The 22,433-nt window shown below is 44.4% G+C and overlaps 1 protein-coding gene across 1 annotated transcript in view; it reads right to left on the bottom strand.

Moving 5' to 3' along the window:
* SCAMP5 (secretory carrier membrane protein 5) overlaps positions 1-22,433 on the bottom strand; it is a 197,768-nt gene that overhangs the window by 63,150 nt on the left and 112,185 nt on the right. The window contains exons 4-6 of the mRNA XM_069624519.1: positions 5,898-6,054; positions 2,428-2,529; positions 1,120-1,237 (exon numbers count right to left, since the gene is read on the bottom strand). Coding sequence (XP_069480620.1) covers positions 1,120-1,237; positions 2,428-2,529; positions 5,898-6,054 — 377 coding nt within the window. The remainder of the gene's footprint in view (positions 1-1,119; positions 1,238-2,427; positions 2,530-5,897; positions 6,055-22,433) is intronic.

Here is a 22,433-nt window from a genome sequence, read left to right as displayed (position 1 = left end):
CCTTTCCTCCGAGATTTCTCCGGGCCCTGTTGGGAGACCATCAGCTGGGACAGCATGGACCAGAGTAGCTGCTGTTGCTCTCCCTCAGCTTTTAAAGGGACATCTCTTGGGTCGCCTCCTGCAGCTGTGCATCATCGGACCATCTCTGCTGCCTGGCTAGTTTGTTCGGTGTTCCTTCAGCCTCCTGTGACCTTTCGGTCAGAGAGCATACTACGCTGTTGCTTGTGTTCTTTTGGTAGGTCGTTGCCCTAGGTAGCCTCTACCTCATGGATCTGTTTGGTCTCAAGTACTCCTGGGGTCCCTGCTTACATCGACAGATCCCCAAGTTCCTAGCTGGACACAATTATGACACCTTAACTCACACCCAAGTAATAGTGCGCTTGTAGGGGCGTCACCAAAATATAAGAGTAAGCAAGGTTTAAAAAATACTTGGTCAAAAGAAAACTGTCACAAACAAAAACAAAAAAAGCAAAAAGACTTTGGGTTGCGGGGTGGGTGACCTCAAAATCAGGCTAAAAAGCAGCAAAGCAGATAACATCCCTTAACAACCATGAAGCAAAAGGAAGAGTGTGACCTTGAAACATCAAAGTTGGACATTATTCTAATCAAAGTTACCTCAGACCATGCACTGCAAACTGCCAAAAGCTCTTCTAGACCCAGTAAAACAAACACTCAAGAAAGGAGATATTTGAACAAGACACGAGCACAAACAGCCAGGTTTCGACACATTAAAAATTCCAAAGACTAGACATGGATCCAACCCAGGTCTAGTCTGATCCTGCACTCCTGGACAACAAGAGTGGTATCATGTCGGACACAGCAAGATGAACAATCACACCCATCTTAAAAGGGGAGGAAGTTTGATTAAGGCAGCTGCAAGTATATGCAGAAAGCAAAAATATATTGGAATTAACCAAATAATGCACTGCATTTAACAGAGCTCCATCCCAAATCTCTGGGCCAGAACGTTCACAGCAACACAAAAGGCTAAAAGCAGGCTGATATTCCATTGCATCAAGCACCAACGAGAATTCTTGCAATCCAGCAAGTCACAGGCTGGGGTTATGTACAGAGCTGAATAGATCTTCAGAAATTTTAACGTCATACACATTGATGTACCTTAGTGAGAGCAATGAAGGAGAAGACTGCCACCACGGTGAACATAATGGTAGGTATCAGCATCACTATGGCAGAACCCACGTTGGTCCCGAAAAAAGAGATGGCTGCAATCCAGCCGCTGTAAGGAGAGAAAGACATGCTGGTATGAGATCCCAGCATCACTGCACCAGGGAAGCCTTGAAACAAGGATTCCAGAACACGAGAACGTTGTGTAATCATCATTTACTTTAGCACAGAAATACAGGACAAGTAATATACAGCCATACACAGGGCACAGAATGTACAAGGTTCCACTTTTTCCCCCCTTTAAATTTCCTCAGCATCCAAGGAACCAGTTTAAATTCTGTTAAATTAAAGTGTGCTGTGTAATGCATTCCTGTACCCTAGTGTCTATTTTCTGTCAGTTACACCCACTTTGGAATCATCTACAAACAGAAGCAGAAAGACAGACTAATCAATCATCACCCTTTGTTTTCTTCCGTCTTTATATTATCCTCTGTGGCCGTTATATCGGTACATATGTTCTGAAAGCGGAATTGAACAAAGATTACTGCAGTGCAATTGGTGCTGCAGCGTTCCTGTCATGACTGCACTAGCTTCTTATTGATAATTGGAAGAATCCTTTAGTGGGTCTTTCCAAAAATAAGTAATTTTTCTAATTTGGTTAAACATGGTCCAGTCTCAATGAATCTAAAGTAGAGCCAACGTGTAGGTTGCATACAGATAAGAATCCTCCCTTCCTTCCTTCCTTCTCCTCAGGTCAAACCATTCTTGCCCATCATAAATGCAGTTGGAAAGTCACACAAAGTGCAAAATGGAAGACCACTAAAGACCTCAGTTCGCACGCTATCCCTCACTACCAGGGGAGTGCAGCAGCGGAACGCAAGAGGCACTTCACGGGGCTCGATCAGAGGCATCTGACAGAAGTGGTTCACTCTGTAAACAGGTAATCTGCTTCGATAACGTATAGAATGTATCTTTGACTTGATGCATGTGAATACTAACCAAGGTGTGATTATTTTTTTTATATCGGTCACCAGTTCTTACAATCCAAATTCATACTTCCAAGTTGCCACATACCATATTAAATACAGGTTCAGCCATCATGGCTATTTGGTGACAATCACAAGTCAATGCATTCATCCCAAAGTATGTGTCCGAATGAATACATTTCAGCACCCCCAATCAGTGAAATAATGCTTCAAATCATTAAACACATTCACCCCAAAACCAATATTACCACATTTTTAAATCCAGTTCCAACCATCTTCAGCCACTAATCGGAACATTCCAGAGCAGTTTCCTTACCAGACTCCCCAACCAGGAATCCCCACAGCCTGGATGATGCTGATCACCGTCTGAGCCATGAACGTGAAGAAAAACGCCATGAAGTTGAAGGAGCTGTCCGTCCTGCACCAAGAGCAAAGGTGGAATATCAATGGCACCAGCCCTCTGCCGTCCCATCATAACAAGGATAAATTGCGCTTACTACCAATTTCCTCCAAACATACACCACTTGTTCCTAGAACCTTTGAATCCCATTCAAATAAGCACAACTGGGCCCAGACCAAAGTCCTATCTACAATTCTGCTGCTGTGGATCCTTTGGCCTTTTCTATGGGGGGTCGACATGTTTAACATACTTTAGTCCGTCGGCCAAGTCACACTATTTTTAAAATGCCCAGCAAAAATGCTAGACAATGCAATAAGTTTTCTTACAAGTGCTAAAGACACCACAAAGCGAACATACAAGCCCAGAGAAAACTTTGCTGGTTTAATCCTGAGATTACGCCACTATTCAAAATGGAGGATTTATAGCGGAAATTTTAATGTATGTCAAGTTTGAGGAAACGATCTTGTAGCTAGCTGTGCCATTTACACTTGGTGGTAGGACAGTAAGAGTTTGGTTGTCCGTGAGGAAAAACAAACGTCTAGATATTCAATGTTCACTCTTAGGTGGCTGCTCATGTAGTCAAACTGAGCCAGGAAACCTTTCCAAAGCATTCACCAGACACTTCACTTCAACATATGGACCAGGAGCAACTGAAGCAGATGTCCTATGATCACTCATACGGCAGAGCTTCCACAGCCAATTGATCGCTGGAAGGTTGAATGTCTTTACTCCATGGCATAGCTTCACAATGTTAGCATCGCCCCCCCCCCCCATGTTCTCCAACACTCCTACCAGACCGCCTCTTTAAGGGACAGTCCCCAATGTGGCCAAGGCCAGACCATGCCAACACCTGCAGAACGCTAAAGAGCTTCCAATGTGCAGCTCTTGCTACTATTTGGCTTATGTAGGCATCTTTCCTTTGCTTGGATGCTTTATTCAGTTGCTTTGAAAAAGAATCCTATAATAAGAGGACTTATTTGCAACAATCTTAATGGGAAAATGGGTAGAAAGCAAGAACATTGTCTGAACCCTAATAAAAACAATTTAATTACTGTGCATTTCAGCAAGAACTATGAATGAGGTGCAACTACAAAGAGTGAGTGATAGTTCTTACAAGAGATAGTTGAAGCATATTTGTTTTTACAGAAAGTGTTAGCCAAGGCAGCCAAAAGAATTGCTCCAAGAGGTAGATTCAAGAGGAAGATTTCCTTTTCCTACCACCATCAACAGAATACTCAGGTTTCCGTTGTTCCTTTAGTCGCTAAATCAGCACTTAAAAGTAGACTCTTTGTGGTGAACTGGTTTATAGGGCACACTCAAAAGCGAGACAAATAATCCAGAGTTGACCAGTTTTAGCGCTCAGTACTTCATGGTGGTACTCCCTAGTTCATAGGATGGACACCAACACTCATGTTAAACACTCTGGCAAAAAAAAGGATCACCCAACGTCCTTCCTCACCGACCAAGAGGGAGTCCCTCACCATGTTACGCAGAACATCTTGTGAAATCTATGGAGTTGCTTGAAAACCAGACAAAGATTTCATTATATCAGGATGGTAACCTGATGTGCCCCGCATGGAGGTCCTAAAGGTCAACATATCAGTGGCAACAGAATCGGCAATGAAATTCGCAGACTGATAAAGTTAATGTTTCCAGACCAGTAGATAGATGGGAGGCTATGCAGTCGTTGGTATAATGACACGTCAAGATGTGTGCCCAATTAAACAAAATCTTAGTTCACTCATATGCATGCTGTACTCGGCCAATGAGGGGGGACATAATGATCATCTAGAGCACTTTAGTTTTATGCCAAAACGACAAAATGATTCTCATTCACAAATAGCTTGCAATACTCTAAAAATGATGGCACTTCATCCCAGAAGGTCAGCATCTTTCCATCACCAGACAAATAGTACTATTCATTCCAAAACTAATTTCAGAAGAGACGGGCAAGCAAATGTTCTTGCCTCGTTAAAAAGTAGTCAATCCATTAGTACTCCATACTGTTGGAAAAAGTATACCTTTCAGAAGTCAAGAAGTGAAATAGAAGTTACTCTGACCTTAAACACAAAGGATGAAAAATTCCCACCAAAACCCAACCAGGCAAGAAGCCACAGAAAAGGGATGGATACGAGGAAGCATGTGAAACCACACCCACTAGTTACTGCACCCCAAAAGGTTTCTAACATGTGAAATAAGGACATCCATGAATAGGAGCCATGTTCCTCTGCAAAAGGAGACCTCGGTTGCTTCTCATTCGAAACCCCTCGACTTCAGTTGCCGTACAGAAATGATTTTAAAATACGGACTGTTGCGCAGGGAGCAGTGTTAAATTACCACTTCCTAAATTAAGTGTTGCTCCTACAACGAAACGCACATTGCTGAAGAGGAGATGAAGCTGTAAGGGAATTTCCTGATAACCCCACAAAGTGCATGCAGTGAACCCAACGTGCTGCACACCAAGAAGCACAAGTCCTTCATCAGCCTCCATGCGCATCCCTCTCGCTCATGCACACATTTATGGTTAAAGGTATTCTTTAAATGTTTTCATTTCAAAAGTTCAACTAATTACAACATGGCCTTGGCCACATTTTCTGAATCGGATGCAATGGTGGAGGAGAGTTATAGAACATGAGGGAGGAAAACGCACTGGCCCGAGATAATTAGTAAATTGATTTCAGAAACATCTAGCATTAACCCCATCACTGCTGCAGTTTAACAAATAACGGCCTGATCTTTTAAAGGCAACATGTTCTCATTCACTATACTATCTTAAACTGCAGACTTATTTTGTATTCCTTGCTGACCCTTTGCAGCAGCTTTCCTTTAATTTTGAAAAATAAAGTATTAACAATATATTGGTGATGGCTAATGCGTCACACGGTGTCAATTGGTGGTTTCAAACTTTTTTACCTTTCGTATAGTGCACATGAATAACTAAACTTTGTTCCTGTGTTGATTAGTTATAACTCCATGCTGGTGGAAGAGTGATCAGCATGGAGGAGATCTGCTGATGCAGCAGCAGCAAAGGGGTTAAGACTGGATTGCACAGGTCCGGTATTCTGAAGGGAGGCAGGGGCATTAAAATGAACATTTCACCAGTACACCAAATACATACACCACACTTCAATATATACATTTTACGTCTTGCTTTTCATTAAGACAGGGGGAAAGAAAAGAACTAAGATGAAAACACGATGCAGGCAGCAGAGTTGTGAAATCTCTCAACATTTTGACTATTACACTTCAAAATGTTGAGTATGCACATCTCTTCTATAGGGACTTTGTAGAACTGGAATATCTGCCCTTTATGGAACCGGGGCTGTGCACTCCGAATTAAATTAAGACAGAAAAGACAGAAAGAAGAAAAGTAGGTGATCACTTACTTGAAAGCTTTGTATATAGGTCTAAACCAGCAGACATAGGAGCAGGGCGTAAAGAGAAGGAGCCAGAGAAAGGCCAGTCCAAAGTTAACGGCGCCGCCTCCACCAATGAGCCACGCCAGGCAGCCAATCAGATTCACTGCCAGGGTGATGCTGTTCACTGCAAACACATACACACGACACACAAGAGTGGCACACCCACTGCAAGAAAAGCATGCTGAGACAAGTGACAGGCATCAGGCCGCCAGGTTGGGGGCAAAGGCAAGCAGGAGGAAGGAACATTTGGCATCTCATCCCGCCACCCTCCTTAGAGTCATCATCCTAAGGCGAGGACTGAAATTGCAGACTACTGGCAAACCTACTACAGCTTTAAACTGGTCTAGAACTCTAGGGCGCTATCCCCGCCATTTGAAGCTTGTGGTGTGCAGAGTAGCAAAGAAAAATCTATTTCTACTTAAAAGATTAGGATTTTAAAAACGGGGCAGACGTAATCCCTATCATCAGCAGCCAACAGTGTAGATGGGTTCCTCCAAGGGAGGCGAGACATTAGGAAGGGAAGTCCCCGAGTTACATCACTGAGAAACCAAGCATCTACAGAGGCCAACGATCCACCAGAAGTGAGGGCAAGTACAGACCTACTCTGCCGGTGCAGGAAAGACCCAGAAGACAGGCCTTCTCCATCTCAAAACTCTGGAACCTCCTCCCAGTCAAGATCAGACTATCCCCCTCGCTTTTACCATTCAGGAAGGAACTCAAGACCCTCCTCTTCAAGGAATGGCTCCACTCTTAACACCTAGGTCCACACACCCGCAACTCTCCAACCTACCCAAGACTGGGTGATCTGCTCTCCCCAGTTTACTCCTCCACTGGTTGCTTGTAGATCCCATGCTGTCAAGTTGCTCGCCCTCCCCTTGGAGCTCCCCAAGTCCGGTTTCTCCCATTCCTTCACCATATTCGCCTCCCGCCAGGACTGTAAAGTGCTCCATTGCTTCCTGAAGCTAGGTTTGCGCTCAATAAATACTCTAATAATAAAAAGGACATGATGGGGTAAGAGGAGTGAATGGGCGTGAGACAGAAGTAGGGTCAGGTGGTACAAACGGAAAGGGGAAGGAGTGAGGTGAAGGAGAGGGTAAGTAATGAAAGGATTGAAAGAGGCACAATGAGGCAACTGTAGGAATAATAAAATCTGGATTGCCAGGTTTTCTGTAGATCAGGGAATAGTAAAGAACCACCTAAATGTATTGTGTGCAGCAGAATATATATATCGAGCAGCAGAAAAGGTAAAGGTGGTATTGTTCAATTAATGCAAACTGATTTCAAACAAAGTTAAGCAGGTATTGTGTCTAATCTAGGTTTCATCCAGTCATTTAGAGAAACATCCATTGTTTTACTCAAGCTGTACTCCAGAAGTGTTGTGGCAGGGTGTGGTAGACGAGTGTACTGGGTTTTAAAAGAATTACCGAAGGTCAAAAGGCCAGCAAAGACATTTTACAAGATAAATAGACTAACAGTTTCATCCTTTTTGGGGAAACAAACCCTTCTTAAAGTTGTCGAAAACGTCAAAAATAAAACTAAAATATAACTTTAAAAAACTCATCAAATAGCACTTTCTAAATGGAAATAAAAGCTGTTCGGAACCAGCAGTGCCTCAAACAATTACTTTGCAAAGAAACATTAACAAATTGGAAGGTCACGTGTATTCTCAGCGACTCAATGCAGATCATTCGCTCCCCACAGTAAAAGCTATGCCACTATGCCCCACACCCATCAATCATTCAAGCCTCATAGCAAGAATCGAGTTCTGGACTATTGCAGGAAAACAAGATGCACTGACCACGTTGAAAGCTCGGAAAACAATGGTGAGAATAGACTAGTGTCCCCAAATGTGTGCGGGACAGTGGAGCTGGTGGGGCATTGAAGCATGGGTAATGACTGGACTGCAGGTAAATTAGTTAGACTTGCACTTGCCAGCCCGTAAAAAAGATAAGGGGTGCAAACGTGTGCTTGCTCTCCAAGAGAGTTACCCATCACAGACACCTACATTAAGAAATACAGGCTCTACACCGGAAGTAATTTTTCTGGGCACCTGTACAATGCCCTTGAGGGAGCAGGTCAAATAAATAAAAGGGACATGCTCATGCACATCCTTCACCCCACCATGCCTGTACCTATGTAACTAAGTTCTTGCAAGTAACAGCGCCGCAATGCCCTTCGGCTGCTTGCGCGCTATATACATATAAATAAATAAATACTACTCTGCAAGTACCTTAAGTGGGTCAGCCAATAGTTTCAGCAAATGAGGAAAATCAAAAGACTAATTTGGGGAAATTAATGGGACCCCCTTCAACTCGAAATGTGGGCCGTTTTCAAACTGCTGTATTCCCCGCTTCCAGCCGTTTCTGGTCTTTTGGATCAGACATCCTGTTCCTTCAGCCAATGAAGTTTAAAATGCAATTTTTTATCCTCGATTTTTTTTTTTTTAACAGTCCTGTGGATTTTGCTTTGCCAATCATTTCATTTTTCCTCATCTGTTGAAATATGTGGCACTTCAAAAGCTGTGGCATTGATTAACTTCTGCATAGTTGTTTGCAGGTTTGTGTGACCGTTTTGTTGCTCGCAAAACTACACACCGTTTCAGTTGCAGTAAGCGCAGACAGTTACGGTTCTGGTATTGCCAAAGGGAATATCAATGAAGTCTCTCCAAATTATTGACAATACATTGGTTTTAGAAATCTTTGTGGTGCCCCAACAGACTTCTCTGTATAATGTGCATTTGTTTATTTGTTTTATTCACTTGTAATGCGCGGCAGACCCGAGGGTAACCGGGCGCAACAGTCAAGAAGATGCAAAGCTTAGGTTACAAGGTAGCAATGGATACATATACAAATATCACAAGTAGTAGGCAATTATAATTTACAAGACAGACATAGTTACAAAGTATATAGTATATATAGTAGGGGCAGTAAATATACAGGTGCCGGATGGTAGTAGGGGCAGTAAATATACAGTCCTAGTATAGTAGGGGCAGTAAAATATACAGGTGCCAGATGAACATTATCTCCTCAACCAGTAGGGCAGAGTGAAGAGGTCCAAGGGTCAGAAGGAGCAGGGTCAAGATATGTAAATACTGGGTAGTCTGGGGATATTTGTGCACCAATGGGCTAATCATTGGTAGACTTCAGCAGGTTGATGTAGTTGTTTCTGAATTTCAGAAAGGGCTGTTCCTCACGTAGAGGGCTAGGCAGCGAGTTCCATAGTTGGGCTGCTTGAACCTGGAAGCGGCTACCCCCCACCTTAGTTAGCCTAAATCTTAGAATGATGAGGCTATTGGCATTAGTGGTTCTAGCTGGGAGCATATGGTTTCTTTTTGCAAATTTATTGGTCAGATAGCTGAGTGCGGCATTGTTTAGGGCTTTGTGAACCAAGGACGCTACTTTAAGGTGGATTTTGCTTTGGGTAGACAGCCAGTTATTTTGGCGTCTGATCTTTGAAATGTGTGATCTTGTACAGATACCGAGGGCGGCTCGCAGGGCGTTGTTTTGTAGAATTTGAATGCAGTGGGTGATGGATTTATTTGCTCCAATGTAGAGGGCATTACAATAGTCGAGCCTCGAGAGGATTAGTGCTCTTGCTAAAATGAGGCAGTTGTCAGATAGAAAATGCTTGCTAGCTCTGATAAGCTTACAGGTGTAAGCGGTAGCAGATGCCAGGGACTTCGCCTGTTTGTCGAAAGAGAGAGTGGCATCCAGATAGAATCCAAATGTCTTCACATCTTTAGACACCCTGATGATATTGCCATCAATTTCAAATGAAGTGTAGTCCTGGCTAAGTTTAAGGTTGGGGTGCGTCCCCAGGATGATAAGCTCTGTTTTATCATCGTTCAGGCATAGACCGTGGTTTGCCATCCATGCCTGGCCGATGGTATACACGCTGTTCACCAAGGCCAAATCCTTACCATAATCCCCGGAAAGTGGGAGGAGAATCTGGGTATTATCTGCATAGTTAGTGTAGGTGATGCAGAGAAGGTCCAGATCATCGAAAAGGGGCTTAGTGAATATGTTGTACAGAGTTGGGGAGACATACGATCCCTGAGGAACTTCGCACAGGATGGGGATTGGGTCGGCCGCTGCCGAAGGGGAGAATACCCTCATAGTCCTGTCTCTAAGAAAGGATTTGATCCAGGTTATAGCCTCACTGGAGAAATGTGCAGCAGAGTCTAAGTGACTGCAAAGTACCCCATGGTCCACAAGGTCAAATGCTGCCGAGAGGTCCAGCAGTAAGAGGAGGGCCATTTTTCCTTTATCTCTTAGTTCGTCTATTTGTGCCTTCAGGTCAATGAGGGCCGTCTCTGTGCCGTGTGTAGGGCGGAATCCTGATTGGCGCTCTCCTAGGAGTTTGTGTTGTTCCAGGAAACTTTGAATTTGATTATAGGCAATCCTATCCCGAATTTTAAGCAGAAAGGGGACTGTCGTAATGGGAGGGTAGTTTGTGGGTATAAGAGGGTCTAGCGTTTGCTTTTTAAGCAGTGGTAGTACCAAGGATTGTTTTAGATTGGTGGGCACTGTGCCAGACGTGAATGAGGAATTGATACGTTTTGCAATAAATGGAGATAGATCCCTAGCAGCATCTTTTATGAGCTGGGCAGGGCAGGCATCGCCCTGACAGTTTGAAGGCTTTAGAGAGAGGATGACTTTTTCCACCTCAAGGGTGGAAGTTTTAGAAAACGTAAATCGTGTTGCTGGGTCCTGTACCTTTAGGGCAGGGTCTATAATTGGGTTATTGGCCTTAGGTGGCTGTGTAAGGGAGGCTTTCTTATTTGCTATTTTTGTTTGGAGTAAGGAGATTTTATTTGATAAGGCTTGCTGGATATCGGAACACCAAGTTTATCTTTAGAGCATATTTCTGGAATGGGGATGGGTGACTAGTTCCTTGAGGATGGTGAACAGTTCTCTCATGCTTGAATTGGCATTGGCGATACGCGTGTTGAATGAGTTTTGTTTGGCCAGATAGATTTCTTTTTTATAGTGGGAGGAGATTTCTGTTAAGTTTCTTTTTGTAATCTTCTGAAGGGGTAAGCCTCCATGCTGTTTCGCAACTCCTCTTGAGTAGTCGCAAGTCCTTTAGTTCAGGAGTGAACCATTTGTTTAAGTGAGATTTAGGTTTACTTTGTCTAAGTTTCATAGGTGCGATATTGTCAATGGTAGTTAGCATAATTTTATTATATTCCTTGACTAATGTTTCTGGGTCTAAATGATCCTCTAATCCATTAAGGATGGGAAGAATGGCCGGGATTACTTTGTCTATGGTGATGCTCTTTTTATTTCTTGTTGGACAAGGCGGGGCCATGATCGATACTGGAGGAGGTGGTCTGGAGGTAGATAATTCAAATGACAAGAAGAAATGATCAGTCCATGGTTGGGGGATGATGGCTTTGATGTTGGCGGTGCAGTTGTAGTCTGCTAGCCAATCAAGGATTCTCCCTTTGATATGAGTAGGTTCTATCGTTTTTTGCATTATACCCAGGTTAGCAAGGGAGTTCGCAATGAAAGTGGCATTTTTATCTGAAGGGTCGTTGAAACCCAAGTTGAAGTCCCCTAGGACAAGTAGTTGGGAGGAGGTTTTAAGGTTATTAGAGAGTAAGTTATGGAGGTCCTCCTCGAATGTCCCTATGGGTCCAGGTGGTCTATAAGGTGGATAGTCAATGTTTGGGAGCTAGCTAAAGGAAGTTTGATAGTGAGTGTTTCGCATGAATCCGAAACTGTTGTGGGCGCAATCCTCATACCTAGGCTAGACTTGACAATGATAGCAATACCACCGCCACGTGTATTGGTTCTGTCTTGTCTAAATATTGTGAAGTCTTCTGGGATTGCTAAAGAGAGTAGGGGTCCTGCAGCGTCATGCAGCCAAGACTCTGTGATGGCGATGAAGTCCAGGATGTTGAGCTCAATTACATCACAGATGTCTGTTGCATGTGCAATCAGGGATCTTCCATTTATTAATCCCCCTTTGAGGGGTGGGGCTGACAGTCCAATTTTGGAAGAGGTGGGGAGAGGTCTACGGCTATTGAGATGGACGATATTAGCCTCCTAGATGTTGGTTCTTTTGTTGGAGGGAGGTAGTGTTCTAGTTAGAGGCTCATGGTGTTTCAAGAGTCTGGCTCTCAACCTAGAATTTCTGTGGACTAGACTACATGGGTTGCTAGGAAGTTCAATTGGGGGGGTTTGGATGTGGATGTTCCATACTGGTATCAGTAGATAGGATGGTCATGGAAGAGTTGTGTAAGCCTCTCATGAGCGCTGTGGGGTACCTGTTGTGCTCTCTTGGGAGGAGGATAATTAGAAATAAATACACTAGCAGACTGCCGGGTGTGCTAGGCATGATGTGGGGCTAGATTCCAATAGAAGCAGTGAGCTAAGTAGGCTGCTTCAGATGGGCAGAGGGTTCAACATGGGCCCAATGAGCTACAGTGCCTAAGGTTCAAGTACAATGGCGGGGGCGCTACAATGGCTAAAGGTTCAAGTACAAAGGCACAATGGGCAGGGTTCAGCATAGTCATAATAAGCTGCAGTGTCTGGGTTCAAGTACCAAGGCACAATGGGCAAGGTTCAGCAGAGGCACAATGAGCTGCAGTGACTAGGTTCAAATACAAAGGCAGAATGGACTGCAGTGACTAGGTTCAAATAAAAAGGCACAATGGGCAGGTTCAGCTTAGGCACAATGAACTGCAGTGACTAGGTTCAAGTACAGAGGCACAATGGGCAGATTCAGCATGGGCACAATGAACTGCAGTGACTAAGGTTCAAGTACAAAAGGCATAGGCACAATAGGCTGCAATCATTAAATTACGCACTAGTACAATGGGCAAAGTTCAACGTAGGCACAATGAGCTGCACTAACTAGCTTCAGGTAGCGTAGGTACAGCAGACTGCATTGGCAATGTTGCGCAATTGTACAGGTGGAAAAAAACATGGGCTCAGTAGGCACTAGTGACTGAGTTACATACAACACAGTGGTCAGAGAATAGCATGTGCTTGCAAGCTGACCGGAGCATTGGCTGGGCAGGGGTAGCACAGTGTGACTCACAGTTGAGTTATAGTGTGCAGTCCAGTACAACTATCTGGAAACTGGTTACAACATATGTAGGGAGAGGCTTAATGAGAAAGTGAGCATTGTTGTGCACATTACAGCTGAATAAACAGCACATTGGTAAATGGAGAAAATTCTGTGCAGCTTGCAGTAACGCAAGATTGTTACAAGGTGAGTCTTAGATAATAATCAGATAGTGGAAAGTGAGTCTCGAGATTGCAGCCTTCTAGATCACCAACTAAGTGTGTAGGCAAAAGCCCCAGGCTTACCGTGGAAGTAGGAGGCCATCATTGCGGCAGGCACGCTTCTCCTGATGCATCCTTAAAGCAGAGGAGCAAAGGAATAGGCCGTTTAGCACCTCGCATGCGCCAAACAGGCGCTCAACAGGCCTTTGTATGGCCTTCGTGTGAGCCGCCGGCACATCCGCCTGCTGGCGGATGTGTGAGCCGCCGGCACATCCGCCTGCTGGCGGATGTATTCGAACAAATGCTGGATCTGTGAGGCTTAGCCTCGTCGTGGCGCCGCGATGCGCCCGACATGCGGAGGACAGGCAAGATGATGGGACAAGGTCAGGCAGGCCTTCGTTGCAACTTACCAGCTGTTTTCTGCTTCCAGCGATGGGGTAGGGCTCCTGCCCTCTTCCCTTGGCTGGGACGACGAAGTGGGGACCAGGGCGGCGCTCAACAGGCCTTTGTATGGCCTTCGTGTGAGCTGCCGGCACATCCGCCCGCCGGCGGATGTATTCGAACAAAAATGCTGGATCTGCGAGGCTTAGCCTAGTTGTGGCGCTGCGATGCGCCCGACATGCGTAGGTTAAAGGAGCAGTTCTTGTGCGATACTTAGCAACGAAACCCTTTCTACATTGGGTGTAGATCAGGACGGCTAAACAGGATAATCGGACCCTTCAGAAGATGTCCAAGCACATACGAAACAGAAAAGCAGGGAACGGCTAGCACTAAATAGCGCACAGATTCAGGAAAATAAATGAACTGTTAAGAAAATATTCACCTGACGCCCGATGCAATGGCCTACCATTACCAGGCAAAGGGCATTGTTGCCTAGAATGTTTCTTCGCACATTGTCGATTAAGACATGGACAAGGGGTAGGTCACAAATAGAAATTACTAAAAAAAAAAAAACCTAACCACATAGTCATTATTGCACTCTGTACTAATCTATGTAACACATTACTTCCCCAGTTACCGTCTTTCTGTGGGCTGTATCTGCTCAGAATCACATGCTTTGCGCATAGGCCATCTAGTAGTTTGGCCAGGGTGTTACATCTGGTCTTTGTTTTTTGAATTTGGAAAAGGGGCAACGACCGGAGCGTTTCCTGTTCACTATCCACACTATCCCTACTCTACATTTACCAATGAACGCTTACGTGTTGGCCACATCAGATTTTTCTGCCCAGAAGTTAGCGTTTTATTAAATCAATACTGTGCCTTCACTCCCAAGTGTGAAGGATTTATATTTTATTGAATTTATATAGCCCTTTTATCCAAAGTGCTTTACATGAGAACAAGTAACATACAGCAAGCAAAAGATGACAATTATATCACAACTCGAAAACAGTATAAGGAACAATTTACAATATTGCAGAGGTGAGTAGGGAGGAGCAGAGGTGTGCAAGGGAATAGTAGATGTTAGTGGAGGTACGAGCGGGAGTAAGAGGGAGAGCAAGAATGTGTGAGGAAGAAGAGAGGAAAAAGACAGACTAGATGGGGTAGGGAGGTAGCTAGGAAGGAGAGGGTAAGGAAGAGCAGGGGTAAGAGGTGAGAAGAGGGGTAGGGAAAAGGAGAGGAAACGTGGGGTGTAAGGGAGGTGAGTGAAAGATACGATTTTAGAGAAGAGAGAAAGGAAGGGTAGGAAGGAGAAGAGCGGATTTGAAGGGGGAGGCGGTTCCAGTGGAAGGGAGCAAAGAGTTGGAAAGAGTGAAGCGGGAGGGGGCACAGGTTGTGGAGGAGGAGAGAGTAGGAAAAGATTACCAGAGCGGAGAGAACGAGAAGGGGTATAGAAAGTAATAAGGGAGGAGAGGTGGGGGGGGGCAAGACCATAGAGGCATTTGAAGACCAGGCAGAGGAACTTGAATTTGAGCTGGGAGTGAAAAGAGCCAACCTAGAGAGGTGAGAGAAATTGAGATGGAATCAAGAGGTGAGAGAAGGCATAGGGAGTGGATGGCAGAGTGGTAGATAGATTTGAGAGGGGATACCAAAGAGAAGGGAGGAACAGTAGAAGAGTCTGGAGAAGATGAGGGAGGTAACTAAAAGTTTAGTGGCATGAAAGGTAAGGAGGGGTCGAATTTTATAAATGTTGTAGAGGTGAAAGCGACAGGACTTGGCAGTAAGAGAAACATGGTGAGAGAGGTGAGGGTCAATATGAAGACCAAGGTTACGGGCATGGGAGAGAAGGGGAGCTGGGCGGGGGTTTGGGGGGGGAGAGATAATGAAAGGGGGAGGGAGGAGAAAAAGTGTTAGGAGGGGAAAAAAGGAGTTCCGTTTTTTCAGCATTAAGAGTAAGGAAGTGAAAGGACATCCAGGATTTAATAGAGAGGCAAGAAGATAGTTTATCATGAATGTCAGGAGAGAAGGAGAGGAAAATCTGGGTATCATCCGCATAGAAATGGTGCGAGATACCAAAAGAGGAGATAATAGGAGCTAAGAAGGAGGTGTAGAGCGAGAAAAGAAAGGGGCCGAGGACAGAACCCTGGGAAAGGCCATGGTTGAGGGGATAAGTGCGGGAAAAGGTGCAGTTAGAAAGATAAGGAGAGGCAATTAAGAACATTGTCCTTGAAGCCAAATGAGGAGAGTGAATTGAGAAGAGGATGGTCGACAGTATCAAAAGCAGTAGAAAGGTCAAGGAGAATAAGAATGGAGGAGTGCTTTGAGTAGCGTGCAGAGAAGAGAGTTGAGAACAGAAGTGAGGACAGTGTCTGGAGTGCAGTGGGCGGAAGCCGGATTGGGTAGGGGGGAAGGAGGGAGTGGTTAGAGATGAAGGAAGAGAGTTGAGAATAGACAATGCGTTTGAGAAGTGTAGAAAGGAAGGGTAGGAGAGAGATGGGGCGATAATTTGAAGCAAGATGGGGAGTAGCAGAAGGGTTTTTGAGAATAGGGATGATAGTCGTGTGCTTAAAAGGAGGTGTAAGTTGAAAAGGCTGATGTTGAAGAAGGAGGTGAGTTAGGGCATGAGGAGGGGGTAGATTTTAGGGATGTGGGGGTAGGAATGGGGTCAGAGGGAGAAGCAGTAGGATGAGTTGGACAGGAGTAGGGTAACATCAGAATGAGTGACAGGAGAAAGAGGACATAGCAAAAGGAGGAGAAGGATGGAGGATGGTTGGGCGCATGTGATTCCAAGCAGATACAAGCCCCAGAAAGATGATTACTGAAGTTATGTTTGTCTTCAGAGGCGTGTCAATCTGCTTAGATTCACATACTTTGCATAGAATAGCAAGTAGAACCTTTTTGAAGGTGGTGGCTTTAAAACTACTTATCCCACTTGCAAATTTGTTCTCGCTTGTGTAGCTACAAACAAAATAGTGCTGTGTGAATGTGGGTGTTAGGGAGAATTCTCTGTTAAGGCTAATTTCCCAAACCTAGGGAGTCCCCCAGCAGCTTTCCTGGATTTTTGGGGTTTATTTTTTTCTCCTGCTAAGAGTGAGATTTTTTTCTCCCACTCTTAGGCATGATTTGAGAATGTCCTTTGACTGTAGATGTGTTTTATGGGCTATGGGGTCTTTTACGCCATAGGGCTTCATGTGTTTTTGGTATGTGTGTTACACAGCACCCTCCGTGCAGTAACACAGGGGTGTCATAGTGACCCCCCCCCAAACAGACTCCATACCTTGGCACTGACTACTGTCTCCCAGGACATGTAAAGTCACGATTGGCTTTACTAGTCTCAAATTGTGAACAGAACCAGCACAAACCATCATATTGTGGAAGTACTGGTAGAGGTAATTCAATTGCCCCTGGGTCTGTTTTCCAAGGGGACACTGTCCAGCCCCCCCGTTGTCGAGTTTCTGGCTGGTGGCAGTGGATACCATGCGAAATATTCCCCCAGAATATTTCCTATGGGATTTTCCCATTGATTTTAAACGCACCACTTTTTGGTGCAATGTTAAAGATACCGCCAGGTTATTTATTTAATATTTATTCCCCGGTTGGGTCTTTTTGCCAGTACTCGGTTTTAAAATGACGTTTGCGTTCGCCTCTGAAACTCTAACCCAAGTCGAGCCCTTTGTTCCACTTTTTGGCAGGCTTCTCCACAGAAGCCTTCCAAATGGTGCCACTCTGTCTGGGGTCTACAGGATGTGTGGGAGGGGAATTAGGCACCCTTGACCGAGTTGCCTTGGCAACTCAAGTCGCACTCTTGTGTGATTGGCCCAGTGGTGAGCCGGCCGGCTCACCACTTAGCATGTTTGAGTGACAGCTAGGCTGTTGAATGGGGGGGGGGATGTGCTGCATAAAAGCAGGGCTTTGGGGACTGGAACTTCAGAAGTCGCCACAGGACCTAAAGAATCCGAAGAGGGGAGAAGCTGAGCGATCTACGACGACACCACCGGTGGAGCCCTGCTATACGAACTCACCACTTCCCCGACGACAGAGGAGATCTTCCAGGAGAGTCTTCTTCCCTTTGAGCTAGTGGGACCAACCAGTTCGCCTTCCTGGATGTCTCGTGGTCGAATCGTCCGTGCCAAGCACCCCGGCGGCCGGATAGCCACGCTTCACCACTACCGCGAATAAAAGGGTTGTACCTTTTAATTGGGAACTCTGCGGCTGGTTTCTTCCCTGGCAGTGCAACGACCTCCAGCTTTCTTCCTCGTCGAGATCATCTCTTCCCCTGGTCGAAGCGATGACTTGAGTGTATTTCCACTGTGTGATCTTGGGCGCTGTCCGGTCAAATGGGTAAAAAATAAAAGATCGAATGACCATTTGATCGAAGTCAAATGGTCGGAAAAAGAAAAAAAAAAAAAGGTCACATTTATTTATATATATTTAGTTTTGGTTGGTTTCAAAATATTTTTAATAAAAAGGGGGGAACCCCCCCATAAAATAAAAATAAAAAAACGACCATTTGACTTCGATCAAATGGTCATTCGATCATTTCGTTTGCAACCAGTTGACCTACAACCATCTTGGGCACATTCCGCCTTGTTCTCTCCAAGAGTGGGCCTGGCCTATGAACTTTTTGCTCTACAGTAGACACTGCCTTTCTCGACTTGCTGTGGTTTCTTAAAAGTGTTGGTACTGTGTTATTTTCCTACTCTGCCTTTTCTCTCCCTTTTTAAAAGAAATATAGGAGTGCCATCTACGGTTACGCGCTCACCTCTGTTTTGCTAAATAAGTGGTGTCTTAAACTAGATTTGTCGAATAATTGACTAGGGAGGTGTATATACTTATAGTGACTGTTTGAACTTGCTTGATATATTAGTGCCATTGTATTTTCATAAGTGTGTTTTTAAATAAATGATATACTTTTATACCAAAGCTCTGGTCAGTGTTTGCTTATTCTACTGTATTTTTGGCCCTATTGTGTATACTCTATATACTGCCTAACTCTTCTTGAGAGAAGTCTGACTGCTCAGCCACAGCTCCCAGGTAAATCTGGGTGGTGCAGACTGCTACCAATTGGGTTCACTGCTTACTCCTGTAGTCTTAAACTGTTTGCAGTAGTCCCTAAGGAAACTGCACAGGTTTCTGCCTAACACTGGTGTACAGCGGTGGGATGTGTATCAAGTATATATTTTAGTGTAGTTTTAAATACCTTAGTGCAACTAACCACAAAGCTTAGCAACTAAGGAATGGAAAAACTGCTGATTGTTTAAGAGTTCTCTGTAAGCATAAGAATCTGCTGACTAAAGGCAAGAAAATTGAGCTAATAGAAAGATTGTTAGCAAACCAAAGTCTGGGTAGTGGTTCAGAGGAGCCTACTCTCCCGGAAAATGTAGATAACAGTGATGATATTGATCAAAGTATTGATAATCTTGAGTCAGAAGAGGAGGGTGAGGCTGTTGTAGTTGTTCCCCCTAGGCCTCTGTCTGCTCTACCAGCTGTACCTACTGGACCTTTGCCAGGTGCCACATTTAGTCCTCCGTGTATTGAACTAGAGAAAATGAAGCTTGAATTGGAGTTTGAGACTTAATCCTCAAGCAGAACAAAGGCACCAAGAACTAAGGCTCAGAGAAATGGAGCTCAAGCATGAGCTAGAGCTGAAGAAATTGTCTGTTGAAAATGCTCCTCTCTCCGGATCCTCTAGGAGTTCCACTCCCAAAAGACCCAGGATGGCGAAAGAGATTGTGGGTATGTATGAGCCTAAGTTGGATGTGTTAGATTGGTTGGCTATGTTTGAGTATAATCATGGGCTCCAGGACATTTCAGGGAATGAGTTACTTCCCTGGTTGTTCTCAAGGCTCCCCCCTGTTGCATCTGATGTGGTAATGGAGTTGGGCGCGGTGGATAGAAGGGACTATGAATGTGTGAAGCTAGCTTTAATAGCTAGATTTGGGAAGACCCCTTCCCAGTACCGTAAGAGGTTTAGGGCCCTCAAAAAGAATGATGGTACCCCTTGGGCTACCTGGGTAAGGGTTACAAAGTGTACACTTATGAGGGAATGAGAAATCTTGTAATGTTGGAGTCAATTTATGATGCCTGCTCCCCTGGGCTCAGACAGCACTTGGCTGATTCAAAGGAATTAGATTCCAGGAAGCTAGCTAAGGCTGCTGACTTGTGGGTGGCCAACAGGGCTACTCACAAGGATTCAGGGGTCACTCAGAAAAAGGATGAGGGGAAGCAGCCACCAAAAAGGAACCAAGAGACGTCTAATACCTCCCAACCCAAAGAGGGCCCCAAACCACAAATTAACCAGGGTAAGCCCCAAGGTAAACCCCAGCAGGCTAGTGTACCTTCTGGTCACCACTCAGAGGGAGGTCAGACCAAGCCACCATTCCAGAGAGCATTTGGAATATGCTATGTCTGTAAGGCAACTGACCATATCAAAGGAGATCCAAAATGTAAGGGTAAACCTACAGGGATCAGCACAGTCTTCTTAGCCTTCACTCCTGAGGAGGAAGTCCAAATGGCTAGTACTCACTTTGAAGTCTTTGCTGAAGAACCTGTGAGGGAACTGCACAGGTTTCTGCCTAACAGTGGGCACAGAACTCCATGTTGCTGCTTTACAAATGTCTTCCAGTGGTACATTAGCAATGAAAGTGAGTTTAGCTCCCTTACTACATGCAGTGTGCTTATGGTGTGAAAAGGGAGAGATTTGATAGTATGTAACAACAATGTATAAACCTAACAATCCATCTGACAACAGTGATCCTTCCAATTGGTTTTCTGAAAGAGGTTTTGTTTTGTTGAGGTAGTACATGACTGTCCTACATAGGTCAAGCATATCATCAGTTTGGGGTTTTTGGAAAAAGGCTGGCAGTTCTATGGAGTGATTAACATGACATTTGGAGAGAACATAGGATGTGTTCTTAAAACCACCATGTTTTTGTGCATAGACACAAAAAGGTTCTGACACAGACAATGCTTGTAGTTTACTTATTCTTTGGATAAACGTGACAATAAGGTAAACAATCTTTTAAGTAAAGTCCTTAAGAGAGCTTTTTGCATTGGCTTGAGAGGTGTACCCATAAAGTTTACTTAGCACAATGTTTAGATCCCAACCTGGTGGTGGGTGTGCCACCAGAACCTTTGTTTGAGATGTGTATGCAGATAACGCTGCTAAATGGCACTTTAAGCAAATTGTAAACCCATAATGGGAAGGACTTGTTCTTCAATATACCAGATAACAAATATTTTCCATTTATTGATGGAATAATGTGTGGTGTTAGATTACCCCCTTTAATATTTTCGTACATGGTGTAGGCAAATGTAAAGAACCACATTCTATGACCTCAGGAGCCAAGCTGCTAAATTGCTTGTTTGAGGTACTGTGTGCATAATGTGTGACTGTTCCGTTATCAGATTGTGTGATGTTGGAAGTCTTATTGGTAGGCATACTGGCATGTTCAGCATGTGGGAGTACCATGGCCATCTTGCCCACATTGAAGCAATGAGAATCAATGTTGAGTGTTCTTTGGGCAACGTGTATACCACTTTGCCCAGTAGTGGGGCTGGGAGTCAAAAATATGCAAATATCCCAGACCAACTTAGCATAGCGCATTGTCCATATACCCCCGATGTGGGTCCCTGGATGCACAAAGTTTGGGCATTTTGCTTTTTAGGAATAGGTTGACTATTGGCTGACCACAATGAACAAAGATCTGTGAGTCTACTATTTCCCCCACTCATGTTCCTATAGAAGAATCCTGCTCAAGCTGTCCGCCGAGCAGTTGTGCTCTCCTGAACACGCGCTTGAATTTGAATGTTTTCCATGAAACACCACTGCCATATGTTTTGAGTGAGCCGGGAAAACTAGTTTGTTCCCCCCGATTTGTTGACATAAAAATGGCCGTCATGCTGTCTGTTGATGAGAATGCTTTTCCTCATTAATATCTTTTGAACATAGCTTAATACTATCTTGACTGCTTGAAGTTCCAAAGTTTATGTGATGATTTACTTGTTGCGCTGACAACTTCCCCTTTGTAGTGAGGTGTTGAAAATGCACCCCCACAACTGGTCATGGATGCATCAGGTGAGACGGTTACCTGCATTAGTGGGTTGACAAAGCGCCCCCCCCCTTTAGCATGTTCACTTTCGTCCCCCATTTTAGGACTAGTGGTCTCGCAAGAACTAGCACAACTATATTGTTCCACTCCCCGTTTCCAGATAGCACAGCTTGCTGGCCACTGCCGTTTCACTTAATTAACTATTGGCCACGTAACAAGAGACTTGTGCTAGTAGTGCTAGCACTCTTTCCCGAGAGAGGCAATGTTAAGTAAAGATTTGGGGGGTGTACTAAAATAGCCTTAGCCTCCCGGCAATAGGACCCAACCTTTGGTATAAGTCTGACTACACAGGATGGTAGCGTTGTAGAGCAGCCAGGCTCATCTCAAGAGGGGTCAATGTGAGCAGTAGAACAGTTACACAAAGATTCACAATGACAAGTATACAAACACTTAAACTCAACGCTTCTTTATAAAACTATTAATTATTTATTTACGGGTCATTTGTATAAGTCTTCCTTAGAAGGGAGCAATAATAGAAGCTCACAAATATCTTCAAAATACACACCCTTAGGTTCAAAATCAGCAAACACCCATTTGGGATTCCACACAGATAATTCCTAGACCCTCAGGTGACATCAATAGTTAAGGTACAGTGGACACTGATATATTACGGTTAGCATTTAGAATAGTACTGAGCTGTGTCAAAGCAAAGGTTATTAGAACAAACAAGAGATCACAAATATTCTTAAGCAGGCAGATACTTTTCAACCCTCCCCAATGTCAGTCTTTCAGTGGAAATAGGCTATGCCAAACTCAATGGGTAAAATTCTACGTAGCTG

This window comes from Ambystoma mexicanum, chromosome 11, assembly GCF_040938575.1.
Source record: "Ambystoma mexicanum isolate Mex_15411 chromosome 11, UKY_AmexF1_1, whole genome shotgun sequence".
Classification (NCBI taxonomy): domain Eukaryota; kingdom Metazoa; phylum Chordata; class Amphibia; order Caudata; family Ambystomatidae; genus Ambystoma; species Ambystoma mexicanum.
This window is presented reverse-complemented; position numbering and strand designations above follow the sequence as displayed.